Source organism: Mauremys mutica, chromosome 7, assembly GCF_020497125.1.
Source record: "Mauremys mutica isolate MM-2020 ecotype Southern chromosome 7, ASM2049712v1, whole genome shotgun sequence".
Classification (NCBI taxonomy): Eukaryota; Metazoa; Chordata; order Testudines; family Geoemydidae; genus Mauremys; species Mauremys mutica.
The window spans coordinates 99554659-99569918 of NC_059078.1; the positions used below are offsets into that span (position 1 = coordinate 99554659).

At 47.2% G+C, this 15260-nt stretch overlaps 1 protein-coding gene across 7 annotated transcripts in view; it reads right to left on the reverse strand.

Annotated features, from left to right (window-relative positions):
• The window catches only part of BLNK (B cell linker), a 72376-nt gene extending 59520 nt beyond the window's left edge, over window positions 1-12856 (reverse strand). Inside the window, exons 1-2 of one of the 7 annotated variants that reach the window (XM_045023022.1) lie at window positions 12787-12801; window positions 12319-12501 (exon numbers count right to left, since the gene is read on the reverse strand). In XM_045023022.1, the coding sequence (XP_044878957.1) occupies window positions 12319-12365 (47 nt within the window). In that variant the 5' untranslated portion in view covers window positions 12366-12501; window positions 12787-12801. Of the gene's footprint in view, window positions 1-12318; window positions 12586-12786 lie in introns of those variants that run through there. The other 6 variants (XM_045023027.1, XM_045023025.1, XM_045023023.1 and 3 more) reach the window with 6 other exon arrangements.
• Between the last annotated feature and the right edge of the window lie 2404 nt (window positions 12857-15260).

The following is a 15260-nucleotide window of genomic DNA, read 5'->3' on the forward strand; positions in this document are numbered from 1 at the left end:
TTATCTTTTGTTTTAGCTTGTGAATTTTTCCTATGCTAAGAGGTAGTTTTATTCCTGTTTTTTGTAACTGTAAAGTTGAGTCCAGCGGGGTGTCCTCTGTGTTTTAAATCTTTTATTACCCTGTAAAGTTACCTTCCATCCTGATTTTGCAGGTGTGATTCTTTTACTTTTTTTCTTTATAATAAAGTTTCTTTTAAAAACCTGATTGATTTTTAGTGTCCTAGAATAAAAGGGTCTGGGCTGTACTTTTATTATAGGCACTTGGTTGGTATGTTATTCTCCAGTCTCCCCAGGAAAGGGGGTGAAAGGGCTTGGGGGAATATTTTGAGGAAATAGGGACTCCAAGTGGTCTTTTTCTTAAATACTTTGTCTAAATCACTTGATGGTGGCAGCAATACTGTCCAAGGACGAGGAAAGGATTTGTGCCTTGGGGAAGTTTTTAACCTAAGCTAGTACTTATAAGCTTAGAGGGTCTTTCATGTGGGTCCCCACATCTGTACCCCAGAGTTCCAAGTGGGGAGGGAACCTGACAGCTTTTCCGTCAGATCTTGTGTGAAAGTAGATTCCCTCAGTTGAGGAACCAAAAGCTTGTTTCAGTAGCAGAGAGAAGATGATCCAAAACAGAGTTTGAGCAAGTACACAACCTTGCTTAACTCCACTATGAATCTGGAAAGTTTCAGAGACTGAGCTGTCATATTGGACTGTGTTGTATATGTTTTCATGTAAGGATTGAATTATGCTTAAGCGCTTGGGGGGGACATCCAATCTTTTCTAGAAGTGTGAATAGTCCACTTCTACTGACAAAGTCAAAAGCCTTTGTGAGATCGATGAGGGTTATGTAGAGGGGCTTTTTTCGTTCTCTGCATTTCTCTTGTAGTTGTCTCAGCGAGAAGATCATGTTGATAGTAGACATTTCACTCTGAAGCCACATTGTGATTCAGGATAGATTCTGTCTGCAAGGGTCTGAAGTCTGTTCAGGACAACTTGGGCAAAGGCTTTTCCTATACTACTAAAAAGGGAAATGACATGATCGTTGTTGCATGATAATTGCATGATAGTTGTTGCAGTTGCTCCTGTCACCCTTGTTTTATTTCTTCTGGTACTTCACCTCCTTTCCAGCACAGACAGAGCACCTCATGAAGATGTTGCAGTAGAATAGGTTTTCCACATTTTATGACCTCAGATGGTATGCAGTCTTTTCCGGGGGCCTTTCCATCGGGGAGGCCATCTATGGCAAGGCTAAGCTCCTCAACAGTTGGTTTATCATCGAGTTAGTTCATAACAGGCAGGCTTTTGGTGGCACTGATGGCTGCATTCCTAATAATATTTTTCACGAGAGTAAAGCTCAGAGTAGTGTTCTACACAGAGATTCATCTGCTTGGTGTGGTTATTGATTGTTTCCCTTGTTGTTGATTTCAATGAGGCTGTCTTCTTTAAGCTGGACCCAAGGCTTTCTTGATCCCATCGTACATGTTTCTAATGTTGCCTGCATCAGCTCCGACTTGGATGCTTTCACATAAGTGCAGCCAATTGTTATTGGTGCAGCATAGAGCAGTTTTGCCACTCTCAATGCTTATACTTTTTTTTCATTTGGGTCTCTCTTGTAGTTGGTTTGGACTGTGCGTTTGGCCCCTATGACTGGTTTCAACACACTGGAATATGCGTCAAACCAGTCATTGGTCTTGTTTTCCTTCTTCCCAAAGACTGACAGAGCTGCATCCTAGATTGTGTTCTTCAGTTGCTGCCACTTCAGCTGGGTGCTTGTGGCACAATAACTGGTGTCAAGGGCTTGTTATAGTATGTTCTTGTACTGCTGTGACTTTTTTTGGTCCGCTATGGCACTGATGTTAATACAAGGATATCCTTTTACTTTATATCTATGTATTTTCTTTGGTTTAAGTCTGACCTGGCTGCATACCAGAGAGTGGTCTGTGTCGCATTCAGGTTGGTATGCCTTGTGATGATAAGATCCAGTTGGTGCCAGTGGCCAGATCTGGGATGTTTCCAAGATACTGTGTGTTGCGGCTTTGTTTGGAAGAATGAGTTTGTTACACAGAGGTCATAATGGGAACAAAATTCTAGCAGTCTCTGACTGTTTCCATTCATCATACTAGTTCTGTTTTGATCAAGACAGTTGGTCCATACTTCATGAACAGCTCCCACTCTTGCAGTCCCCTAGCATATTTGTGTTTTGGAATCTTGCTGATGGTCGTGTTCAACTGGTCATAGAACTGGTCCTTGATGTCGGAAGATAAGGAGAGTGTTGGGGCTCACAAGATTGACTGGGCCCTCAGTTGTAAACAAGACTAGTGCCAAAATTCTCTTGGATCCATTTGTAGGCAGCTCACTCATCCCCAGAAGTGAGTTCTTAATGGCAAATTCCACTCTGTACTCTCGCATTCCTTCTGCACTTTTCTACTGCCAGAAAAATGTGTAGTCTTTTTTTTTCCTTTGAGCGATCCGCTTGATGCTAGCTGTGTTTCTTGGAGGGATGCAATATTCACATTGAGCCGTTTCAGCTCATCATTGATCATGGTAGTTTTGTGTGCACCATTGATCTGTTGAAGGTCCTCAGATAATCCAGTTGTCATGGTGCGAATGTTCCAGCACCCTATCTTTAAATCCACTTGTCAAGTTATAATCTCTAAGCTCCAAGCACCCATTGAAGCAGGCAGACTGTGGCAGGACAACACCCTATTGTTGGGAGCTGCCCAATTTTATGGTGGGCGGTGGTTGTCCAGTGAGATACCGTACGATGATCTTTCCCACCATCGGAGACAGCCCCTGGCACTCAACTCTACGCCAATCGAATTAGAGCTTAGAACTGGTTACTGCTGCCTCCCATGTTGTGTCGACGCTCGAAGCGAAGCTGGAGTGCCTGCCCACGGTGCAAACCTGGGCACATGATATGGAGCCCCTGAGTTGCCCATGCATCAGGACCTCCCTCTTGGCATCACCAATTAAATCCAGAGGAGAGGAAGAACCAATACATCTGGTACCCAATCCACTGCAGGTGTTGCCAGAAAAATACTAAAATGTTAGTGCCTGATTGCCTTTGGGACTCCACTCCAGATTTTCTGTCTGAGTTTACCCTCAGAGCCTTACATTCTACCGAACCCACCCACAAGGCAGTGAGGCTCTTCTGTCAGGGGTTGCTCTGTTAGCCTTACACCCTCCTGGGCTACTTAGAAAGCAGTTGTTTGATGAGCCGCAGGTAGTATCATCTACCGTCATGACAGTAGCAGGCACAGTTTGACCTGACAGATTCCTCACTACCTGCTGAAATTACTGAGAGCTGAAATCACTAAGAGCTGGGCTAAGAGGTGAAACCTCAGAATGTAACGTTGTGGGAGCAGCAAGTGGTGTCAGCAGAGAAATTGTGGTCAGCGGTGGCAGAGAGACAGTTGCAGAAGCAGCCGCGGAGGCATTGCTCAACCTCCCGCCCCCTTACCTCGGGGTGGGAGGTGAACCCTGTGAATGCACCTCTAAACTCCAAGTATTCCCTAACCAAGGACAGCCAGTTGTGAGTCGGGTGAAGTGGAGGGAAAGGGGAATGATGTGTTTAAAGGGACCTTCGTTCATTGGACATTCCACTGCATGGTGGGACACTGAGGCAAAAGACACTGTCCAATAGGCTGCAGGATTGGGTTTGGCTATGGTCACATGCTTTTGAATGTGGTTGGGGGTGGTTCCCTTTCCCTTTTAATAAAAAATTCTCTTTTGTTATACTCAGACTCAGTGCCTGGTTGTGGGAAGTATGCCTCTTACAGGCTCCTGGGAGTGATGTTAGATTTTCCCAGACTACTGGATGGGGCTTGAACTGGTTCTGTTTTGTATTTTTAAGAGGAATTCCTAGATATTGAACCTGCCCCTTGGTGCTGCCAACTCCATCTGGCAGATGAGTTACATATGAAGGTCACACAGTTCTTGTGTGACGAGGTGGGGACTGTTCTTAATGTTTCCCCTGAATACTGTGTGGATGCTTCAGTTTCTGGCCGGCCCTCTGTCGCCTAGCAACTAATGGCCAGGCCCTTCCCTCCTGCAAGGTGGTAGCAAAAGGTGTGGGAGAACAAAGAGGTCAGGTGACCTCCTGGCCTGGGAAAGGAACTCAGCAGAGAAGGAGAGGTTGGAGGGGGTTTTCAGTTTGGGAGCTGGCTTGGGATGAGGAGTGAGGGCAGATATGGGGGTCTGCCTCACTGGGCCCCAGAATGGACCCGGCCGAGGGGTCCAGTTCTCTGTACCTACAAGATCTGTTTTAGACCGTGTTCCTGTCATCGAATAAACCTCTGTTTTACAGGCTGGCTAAGTGTCACGTCTGACTGCGAAGTGGGGGTGCAGGACCCTCTGGCTCCCCCAGGACCCTGCCTGTGTGGACTCACTGTGGGAAGCGCACGGAAGGGCAGAGGATGCTGAATGCTCCAAGGAGAGACCCAGGAGGTGAAGCCATGTGAGCTTCTTGCCCTGGAGACAGTCTGCTCCAAGGGAGAGGAGGCTCCCCAAAGTCCTGCCTGGCTTTGTGGGGAGCAGTTCCAGAGCTTCACCCGGGGACTCCGTGACATCTTGCACTTGGAGAGAAAATTGATTTTTACAACAGTATTTTATAGAGGCTGAAGTGGGGTGAGATAAGATGCATGGAGGCCAAATAGGAGGAAGTTTCAGTAGCTGATTAGAAATTACAAAGAACTGCAGGAAACAGAAGTTAAATAATCAGAGTTCTGTCTACTCTGTAGCAAACTGAGCCTACATCCTGTGAACACCTCTAGTGAGGCAGCCTGGGAAATATTCATGAGCTTTGAGTGGATTAAAAAAAAAAGATTTCTATGCTGTCCCCATGTGATTTATTATAATATTAGAGTCAGTTTATATTATGCTGCACACAGGGCCATCCCTAGGGGGGTGCAGGGCCCGGGACATAGGTGCCAAGTTTCTATCTGATGGGGATGCTCCCCCCCCCCAAGCTCCGTGCAGGCCTCGCCCCACCTCTTCCTGCCCCACTCCCACCCAGTTCCATCCTCTCCCCCGAGTGCGCTGGGCCCTCACTTCTCTCCCCTCCCCCCACAGCATCTCCAGACACCGTGAAACAACTGATCGGCAGTAGGTTCTAGGAGGAAAGCGGAGGTGCTTTGGGCAGGAGGTGCTGGGGGGAAGGGGGAGGTTGATGGCAGGGCTCCTCCTCACCCCCCCACCTGCCTCCTGCATCACCTCCCCGCCCCCTCCTCACAAAGCGTGCGACCCAGGATGGTCACCCCCATTCACTGTACCCTAGGGACGGCTCTGGCTGCACTACAATTTTCAACAGGCCACAGCACTTTTTTGTATTGACAACATGTCAATGTCTGGCGGAAACAGCCAGGGGAAAGCAGGAATGGGAGTGGGTGCTGGGACTTTTGGCACCCAGGAAGGCATAGAGATGGTTTGGGAACTCAGGAGGCAGTTGAGGCTTTTGGCAGTGGAGGAGGTGAGATGGCTGGTAGAGAAATGAATCTCTTTTTCTCCCCTCATCATGGTGGTAAGGGTCAGAAGAGACCTGAGACTTTTTTGTGGGTGGCGTGGAGGTGGAGAGAGGTTGAACTAGTTTCCCCGCCCCAACAACCCTTGATAGCAACTAGCTCAGTGGTTCTCAAACTTTTGTACTGGTGACCCCTTTCACATAGCGAGCCTCTGAGTGCGACCCACCCCCATATAAATTAAAAACACTTTTTAATATATTTAACACCATTATAAATGCTGGAGGCAAAGCGGGGTTTGGGGTGGAGGCTGACAGCTTATAATAAACTTGCAACCACCGGAGGGGTCCCGACCCCCAGTCTGAGAACCCCTGAACTAGCTGTATCATTGCTTTAATATCAGCTGATGCATGTGACAACAGTAGATAAGCACAATTTCTGGGTGTATCCCCTAAAATGATCAGCAATGAAATAGTTAATGCTGACAAAGCAAGCCTTAGGTTTCAGAGTTATTACACAGTTCAGATGGATGATGCAATCCATGCTTCTTTTAGAGCTGATGTTTTATGCTTTCTGCAGACTTGGGCAACAAGCATTGATTACATTGGGTTGACTTTGCAACCATAATGGCTAGAAATGAGATGAGTGGAGGCTTAGAACCTGCTGCTGAAATCTCTGGTGGTGTATATTTTGTAGCACATTCTGAATCTGTGAACTGCATAGGACCATGTACATAATAAGCAGCTTGGCAGATCAACAGTTCTATCCCTGTTTGCAACCTTTCCAGGTATTTTTTTTCTAAATATGAAATGTTGTGTGTCAAAGTTTGATTACAAAACTTGATTAAATGACTATTATTAATACTAACAGGAACTTAACTGGTGAAATTTCCATCACTTTCTCAAACTGCACTGCTGTAAGCTCTCTAATGTAGCCACCCCAAGATGAAGGGAGAGAGCTCTCCCATTGACTTAACTACTCCAGCCTCTGTGAGAGGTGGGAGCTGTCCCATTAACATAGCACTGTCCACACTGGCGCTTATGTTGGTGTAACTTAAGTTGGTTGGGGGAGGGGTGGTGTATTCATACCCCTGAGCGACAAAAATTTTGACGACATAAACTGTAGTGTAGACATATCCTAATATTCCCAACTGATTTTTTCTCAAAAAAGAAAACTGCTCCCTGTAATAAAGTATCCTGTATAGGATAACATAGTAGGTGCTGATTTACAATAAAATGTCACTTCATTCCCAAATGAGTTCATTTTCTGTTCTGCATGTTCAAGAGGAATAACTTGGTGAAGCAGAAGAGGGAAAGCTACAAAACTAATACTTTACTGAAATACTCTAACTTCCAAGGCTTCTAGGTCAGTACAAAACTGGTGAGGACTACAAATACTTTTATACTTAATGGGCCATTAACAGCACTTAAGTGAGCACTCAAGCTCTTAGGTGATCTCCCACTGACTTCAATAAGGTCAGAATTTTATCCAACGTGTTAAAGTGGGAATCCAATAAGGTTATCGTTTGTATTGCAAAGCAACTGTAAACCCAACCCCAGAACAAAGTGAAATACTTTTCATGGTGGTTTCAAATAATACCTGGGAGCAGTGGTTGGAGGTGGTGATTTTAAGTTACATTGCAAGGCATTTGGAGGAGCGAAAAAGGGGGTAAAGATGAAGACCTCTTCGAGCTGAGAGTATATCTACACTAGAGTGGCACAGTTATGGCACTGCAGCAGTGCTGCTGTAGTGAAGGTTTTTTTCTGTTGATGTAGGTAATCTACCTCTCTGAGTAGCTAGCTTTGCATCTACAGTGGGGGTAGGTCGACCTAACTACATTGCACAGGGTGCAAAATTTTTCACAACCCTCAGTGATATAACCAGGTTGATCTAATTGTTACATTTAAACCTGGCCTAAATGTCAAGGTGCCGTTCTTAAGTTTTGTGCTCGTAATATATTTGCCAAGTTAGCACACAGTCACACAGCAGTTGGAAACAGTTTGTAGGAGCAGAAGTTGCAGAATCACTGTCTCTCTAAAGAACTTGAACCAAAAAGCTATTGCTGTGGTTCTGAAAGTTTGGTGCTAACTGCACTTAAGCTTTGCTGACTATTCTCCGTTTTTATCAGTATATCTGCTTATGGACCAATTTGATTATGCAGCAGCAATACCTTAACTTTTGAAAGCTGAGTCCAGATGCACTACCCACCATATTAGCAGGGCAGCATGCAGACACTTGCACTGATACTGTTCCATGTCCCTCCAGCTGGTCTTTTGTGCCCCACACTTTGGGAAATGCTGCTGTAAAAAATATCGGATCCTTTGTCTATGCCACATAATTCATTCCTCTCCTGACAAAACCTCACTCTCTCTGGAGTCCAAGGTTTCCTGGCAACTCAGACAATGACAATACATGCAGACAGTTTATCAAAGTATAATCCCATGCATGGTATATGATATAATTCCATGCATGCACAATACACTTTATAAAAATAATAATGGTAGAATTCTACAAGGTGTCTGCATTCAGACCCAAGTGATATTAAACAGATGACAAAGTGAATGACTCTCACAATTGCAAGCACCATATCCAAGTCTACAACATGCCGGGTGAAGAGCCATGTGATGACTCTCCCTTACTTCCCATCTTACCCAGATAAGTGAAGCAGATGAGTGAGCTAAAAATACAGACCCAGAGATGCTGTTGCAATTATGTTAACAAAGAGATACATCAGATATAATAAAAAATACAGCACAGGAGAGAAGCTGATAAATATCAACATGAGCTTATCAAACCCAGTTCACAAAATCAAACCTTTCAGACTTGCATTGATAAGCTTGAAGCTTTAGGCACAAACAAATGCTGATACAGCACTAAAGCCACTTTGATTCTTGCAGCTATTGAATTAACTCTTAAGAAAACTGCCTTAGAAAATGGACTATAATAACACAAGTGGTACTTTGTTTCAGTAGGATTTTTTTGTCTCTGCAATCATAGGCCCATGAAGATAGTTAGACTTCAAATGCAAATATCTCCCCAATGTAACATTCAGTGCAAACACTGGGGCAAATAGTTTTTGTAAAGGAGAAACGAAGATAGAGCCTACTATATAATCAACTGCCTTGCCAACACATCTGGGACAGTACCATGTAGTATGAGCTGGTGACAAAATAGGTAAATGGGTGATTATGTCAAGGGGTGAGGCCAGATTAGGATGACCAGATGTTCTGATTTTATAGGGACAGTCCTGATATTTTGGGCTGTTTCTTATATAGGCACTTATTAACCCCCACCCTGTCCTGATTTTTCTCATTTGCTATCTGGTCACCGTAGGACAGAGGTAGTCAATAGGTGAACTGCAGACTAAATCTGGACTGCCAGATGTTTTTGTATGGATCGCAAAATCTTTTTATTTACTTATTATCATTATTGTTACTGTGGTGTGAAAAATATTTCTCTGAAGTCTGAAGACCTTGACCAAGAAATCTGGACCCTGAAAAAAATAATTGACTACTCCTGGGTGGCAATGACTGCAGCTCCATTATGTTCATACTTTGTTGTGCTTGTGCATCCCTCTTAAATCTGGGCAGGTTTCTCTTTCTAAACAGGCCAGGCAATTATAGCAACCATTGCTAAAAAATCAGCAAAGCCTGAAGTTTTATTAAAACCATATGGTCAAATAGCTCCACCAGAGAGGTCTTTTGGGGCCATCTGCCTGTCCCAAGTCAGGGTAAAGGAGGGTTGGGGGTGGGGCTAGCAACTCCACCCTGTAAAAAAATCAACTTGCTACAGAAACGCCAACAATAGAGATAACAGAGACTTTTAGCCTGGAAAAAGAAGGGTCTTCAACTCAAAGACGCATGACGCTGGGTGGTGAAAGCCACGAGGAAGCCACTAAGCCGATCACCCTCCTTGCAACCAGGAGGATTACCATCTGCACATGGAAAAAAATGGGCTATACCTGGAACCAGCTAGAGCGAATGGCCCAGGATAGAGGACTCTGGAGATCTGTGGTTGGCGGCCCATACCCCGATTGGGGTGACGGGCATGAGTGTGATATGGTCAAATATCTGGACCCATATCCAACAAGATACTTTAAGCATGTGCATTTAGAATGGGACTACTCACATGCTTAAAGGTAGATATATACTGAAGTTCCTTGAGTTAAGGTTTTGGTCAGACATGTACTGGCCATAAGGAGGAGGAGGGGAGAAGAAGCTGCCTTAATAATACTGTGAGGTATCAGAAGGGAGCAGAGTCTCCTTCCACTATCTGTGCTAAGACATCACTAGAACTAGACATGCTGAAGAGGGAGGAACAGGAGCTGAGCCAGCCTGGCTAAAGCTACAGTAGGGAGGAAATGGGCTTTGAATAGAAACATACATAATTAACTTGCCATCATGCCCAGGTTAGCATGGCAGCTGGCACCTCCTCCTAGTGCTTGAAGGAAATTCTACTTTCATCTTATGTAATGGTGTGTGTGGGAACCTCTATGACAGGGATGGGCAAACTATGGCCCGCGGGCCGGATCCGGCCGTTCAGGGCTTTGGATCCGGCCCGTGGGATTACCCCTGGTGGTACTGCGGGCCTGGCGCTGCTCTCAGAAGCAGTCCCCGGGCCGGGAGGCAAAGGGCTCCATGTGCGCACGCAGAGCCCTCTTCCCCCCCCGCCCAGGGGCCGCAGCACTTCCTGGAGTGGCGTGGGGACAGAGCAGGCATGCAGGGAGCCTGCCCTGGCCCTGGTGTGCGCCACTGCCACCCCGGAGCCACTTTAGGTAAGCGGCACCGGGCTGGAGCTCAAACCCCTCCTGCCCCCAGCCCCCCAACTTCCTGCCCTAAGCCCTCTGCCTGTACCTCGCACCCCTCCTGCACCCAACTCCCTGCCCTGAGCCCCTTTCTGCACTCCTGTGCATTCCAACCACCTGCCCTGAGCTCCCTGCTGCACCCTGCACCCCGTGCACCCCAACTCCCTGCCCTGAGCCCCATCCTGCACTCCGTACCCCTCCTGTACCCCAACCCCCTTCCCTGAGCCCCCTCTTACACTCTGCACCCCTTCTCTGCCCCAATCCCTTGTCCTGAGCCCCTTCCTCCACATCCCGCACTCCACCCGCCCTGCCCCGGCCCTGCATACAATTTCCTCACCCAGATGTGGCCCTCGCCCCAACAAGTTTGCCCACCCCTGCTCTATGACTATGCCTTTGCTGCAAAAAATTGGTTTTTACATTGAGATAGCTAATTTGCTGTGAAATCCTTATGGCGACACGGCACAGCTAATTTTTAGCTCAGTATAACTAGTTGAGGTCAATGCTTCCCCTCGCCCCCCACCTGGAAATGGTCTTGTCTAACTACTTGGAAGTAAAAACTGTTGTGCCTTGTGTCCACCAGGATTTTACATTGTGATAGCTATCTTAAGCTGGCTAGCTCCATGTAAAAACACTCCTTTTTTGGCAGTGAAGTTGTAGCCTGTGTCCTTCTTTTAGGCTCACCAGCTCTTCCACCAACAGAATGGGGAGCAGGAGCTAGCTAACTGGGCTGTATTCAAACAGCTGGTCTAAAAGCTAAGACTCCATTGTAGTCCATTTAGAAATGTTTCAACATAATGTTTTTTGTCTGAAAATACCAGTTAGTCAAAACCAAAAGTTTTCACAGAAGTGTATGAGTTTCAACAAAAACTTCTCAAGAAAGAGAGACAGCCATCTGCAGGATAGCCAATAGCTGGTTAGGACACTGCCTAATTCAGAGCAGCGACTTAAACCTGGGTCTCCTATCTCCAAGGTGAGACTCCTAACCATCAGGCTATTGGTGGATGAGTCTCGCTTAATGCCTCTTCTTAGAACTGTTCCCCTTTGTTTCAAGAACTAAATATTCATTGGGTCAGAGAGATGCTAACTCTAACTTGGTGCTAGTGCACTCCCCTGGGATGTTGGAGACATAGGGACTTAAACCTGACTCCCCCACATGAGTAAAAGATGAGTGCCCTAGCAACCATCAGGCTATTGGATATTCTGGGGTCTCTTATTTTCTCTTCCCCAGAATAGGAAAATGTTTTGAAATTTCAAAAATGTTCATAGGATGGAAAAACTATTTCTGTCTCTAGACACCATTTCCAGTGTACAAATCCAGTCACCCTAAAAATACTACCTTGTAACAATCTAGTGCACTTAAAAGTGTGCTATTTTCAGAGTGTTTTATGCTTCCTGTTTATCTACATGACACTGTCCCATTTGAAGATTTGGAGATACCAAAGAAGTTTAACCGGGGAGTCCTCTTAATACAAAATCTACTGTGCATAAACAAACTCCTGATCAAATGTTACTAATGTGCTTAAGGCTCATGGTGAATTAACGATTTTTTAAATAAAACCTTTAAAACAAAAATATATCAAGCAGTTTGCTTTTTCACAGAGAATAAAAGTAGCATGGACAGAGTCTCCAGTGCGAACAGTTGAGTTGTATCAGAGTGTTAGTCACATTGTTTTGTGTTTATTTTATTGACTCTTTTTGCAGCTATGTATACAGATAATGATCCTCTTTTATACTCAATATTCTGTTTAACTTCTTGTGCCTGCAGAATGCTGAAATAGATTTTAATTTTACTGAGGAAGAAAATGCTCATGTATTATATCTAAACTTCCCTTCATACACTACACTTGATCGGTTGTACTCGTTTTCAGTTAGCATTTTAGCCCCAGCGATGGCAGGTGCATTCGACACAACAGGTACTTTTGGAATTGCATAGTCCTTGTACTAACAGAATCTGTAACAGCGTGCATTTCCCATTTCCAAACCCAGTCTGTCCTCTGACTTGGCACAGCACTAAAGGAACACAGAAAGTCATAACAAACGAAATGTAAAAGGGAAAAAAAATCGTACCTTAGCTTCTGACCAGCTGGCTCAGTGATCTTATTTAACTTGTCCATGTTCCGTGTTGATAGTATCAGGTAAACTAGTGACCATTTAATGAGAACATGTGCTGTTTCCTATGACCGTAAAAAGGAATGCTATACGGAGCAGTTGACCTGAGACAGAATCCCACGGGTTGTCTCTGCCTGGTTTCTACGTTGTGAGAAGGAGAATACTCATTTATTACGAGACCTGAAAACTTGCCCGAGCACATATTTGAGTTTCATGTTTCTAGTTCATCATGTGACACACACAGCCAGCCAGGCGGCTTGCTTTGACTCCCGAATGCTATGCAAACTTGATGGCCGACACCTATGGGGCGTGAAAAATCCCCTGAAATTGAATGTGTCTCAAGTCCCTCTCTATTACTTCCTCTTTGTGTCTTACATGCAGCTGGTGTTTTAATCAGATAGCATGACTGGAAAATATAACACTTACACCACAGACGCCTGCTCTCTGGCTACTTCCTGGTAGCAGAAAAGTGCAGGAGAGCTATCGGAAGGAATGATCCCGTTCAGTGTCCTGAGAAATTATCCATGTGCCGCTGCTTCGGTTTGGCATCACTGTAGCTTCCTTTAATGACTCTACTCCAAACAGCCATAGAGATATGTCTGAAACTATTTCCCCCCTTTCAGGAGAAGGTGGTGATATTTCCAGAGTAGCCTGCAGCTGCCAACTGTTAAATTGGTGTTTCACAACTCCATTCCATTCCAAAACAATGCTGAGTGTCAACATCGCCACAGACAAACAATGGAATTCAGAGTTGGGGGCTGCCCTGTGAAGACCGAGTGCAGCAACATGGTTGTTAAAAGCTCAGAGAAGTGGGGAGGATCTTACTAGGGGGGTATAATGGGAAGGAAAGTGTTGTCTACCTTGGATGACTCCCAGATGACTGGAGGACTAGAGGCAAGAGACTGGAAATTAAACAGTTACCTTTGGGAAAGGGAATTTCAGGGCATGTCTACATTACAAGCGCTAACAGTGGCACAGCTGTGGTGCTGCAGTGGAGACACTTGCTACAGACAAAGGGGTTATTCCATTACTGTAGTAAATTCACCACCTTGGCAAGTGGTAGCAAGTCAATGGAAGAATTCTTCCATTAACCCAGCAGCATCTACATCAGGGGTCTCAAACTCAAATGACCACGAGGGCGGCATGGGGACTAGTAAGTACATTGGCCCAAGGGCCGCATTACTGACACCTCCCCCCACCCCGCTGCCTTGGCCCTGCCCCCACTCCACCCCATCCTACCTCTTCCCACCCCTTCCCTGCCCCCATTCCAACCCCTTCCCTGAAATCCCCACCCCAACTCTGCCCCCTCTCTGCCCCCAGGGGGTGCAGGAGGGGTATGGGGTGTGGCGGGGTTCAGGGCAGGGAGTTGGGGTGTGGGGTGCAGGAGGGGTGCGGCAGGGGGTCAGGGCAGGGGATCAGGGTGCTGGAGAGGTGCTGCAGGGGGCTCAGGGGAGTGGGTTGAGGTGTGGGATCAGGGTGCTGGAGAGGTGCTGCAGGGGGCTCAGGGGAGTGGGTTGAGGTGTAGGGTGCAGGAAGGGTGAGGGGTGCAGCAGGGGGTCAGGGCAGGGGATCAGGGTGCTGGAGGGGTGCCGCAGGGGGCTCAGGGGAGTGGGTTGAGGTGTGGGGTGCAGGAAGGGTGAGGGGTGCGGCAGGGGGTCAGGGCAGGGGATCGGGGTGCAGGAGGGGTGCAGCGGGGGTTTCAGGGCAGGGGGTTGGGGTGCAGGAGGGATGCGGGGTGCAGAGTATGGCAGGGGGTGGGGTGCAGCAGGGGGCTCAGGGCAATGGGTTGGGGTGCAAGAGGGGTGTGGCAGGGGATCGGGGTGCAGGGTGCGGCAAGGGGCTCAGGGCAGGGGGTTTGACTGCAGGAGGGGGTCAGGGGGTGGGCTCTGGCCTGGAGCACACCAGGAGCAGGGCAGGCAGGCAGGCAGGCAGGGAAGCAGCTGGAACATGGGGGAGCAGGGGCATGGGGGGGGGTGGTTGTTGCTGTTGCTTCAGGCATTGCCCCCAGCATCTCCCATTGGCCGGGAACCACAGCCAGTGGGAGCCGCTGGGGGTGGTGCCTGAAGCAACAGCAACTAGGGTGACCAGATGTCCCAATTTTATAGAGACAGTCCGGATTTTGGGTCTTTTTCTTACATAGGCTCCTATTACCCCCCACACCCTGTCCTGTTTTTTCACATTTGCTGTCTGGTCACCCTAACAGCAACACACACACCCCTGTGCCTGTCCTCCCCCAGGTTCCGTCCACTTCCCGGAGTGGCGTGGGGGCAGGGCAGGGCAGGGCAGGGCAGGGCAGGCAGGCAGGGAGCCTGCCCTGCCCCCAGGGCACATCAGGCCGGAGCCACTCTAGGTAAACGCTGGGGGAGAGTGGGGGCTGTGAGGAGCTTGTGGGCCGAAGAAAATAACCTCGTGGGCTGCATGTGGCTCGCAGGCCGTGTGTTTGAGACCCCTGGTCTACATCAAGGGTTTGGTCAGTTTAACTACATCTCTCAGGGGTAGGGTGGCCATATGCCCCATTTTGGCCAGGACAGTCCCATTTTTAAGCCCTATTCTGGACATAGGATGACCAGATGTCCCGATTTTATAGGGACATTCATGATATTTGGGGCTTTTTCTTATATAGGCTCCTATTACCCCCCAGCCCCTGTCCCAATTTTTTTCACACTTGCTGTCTGGTCACCCTACCCGGACATCCCAACCATGTTTTGTGACAGAACTGGGATTTGTTCCGTTTTCCCTTGCCAACTGATGATCAGCTGGCAAAACCAAACAGGACAAATGCCCAGTTTTGCCAAAAAAAAAAGGTGAGGCATGCCCCCCCGTGGGGTGCAGGGGAACTTTCAAGGGGGTGAGCGGCAATGCCAGGCTTCTCAGGGAGAGGGGGGTTCGCTGGGACAAGT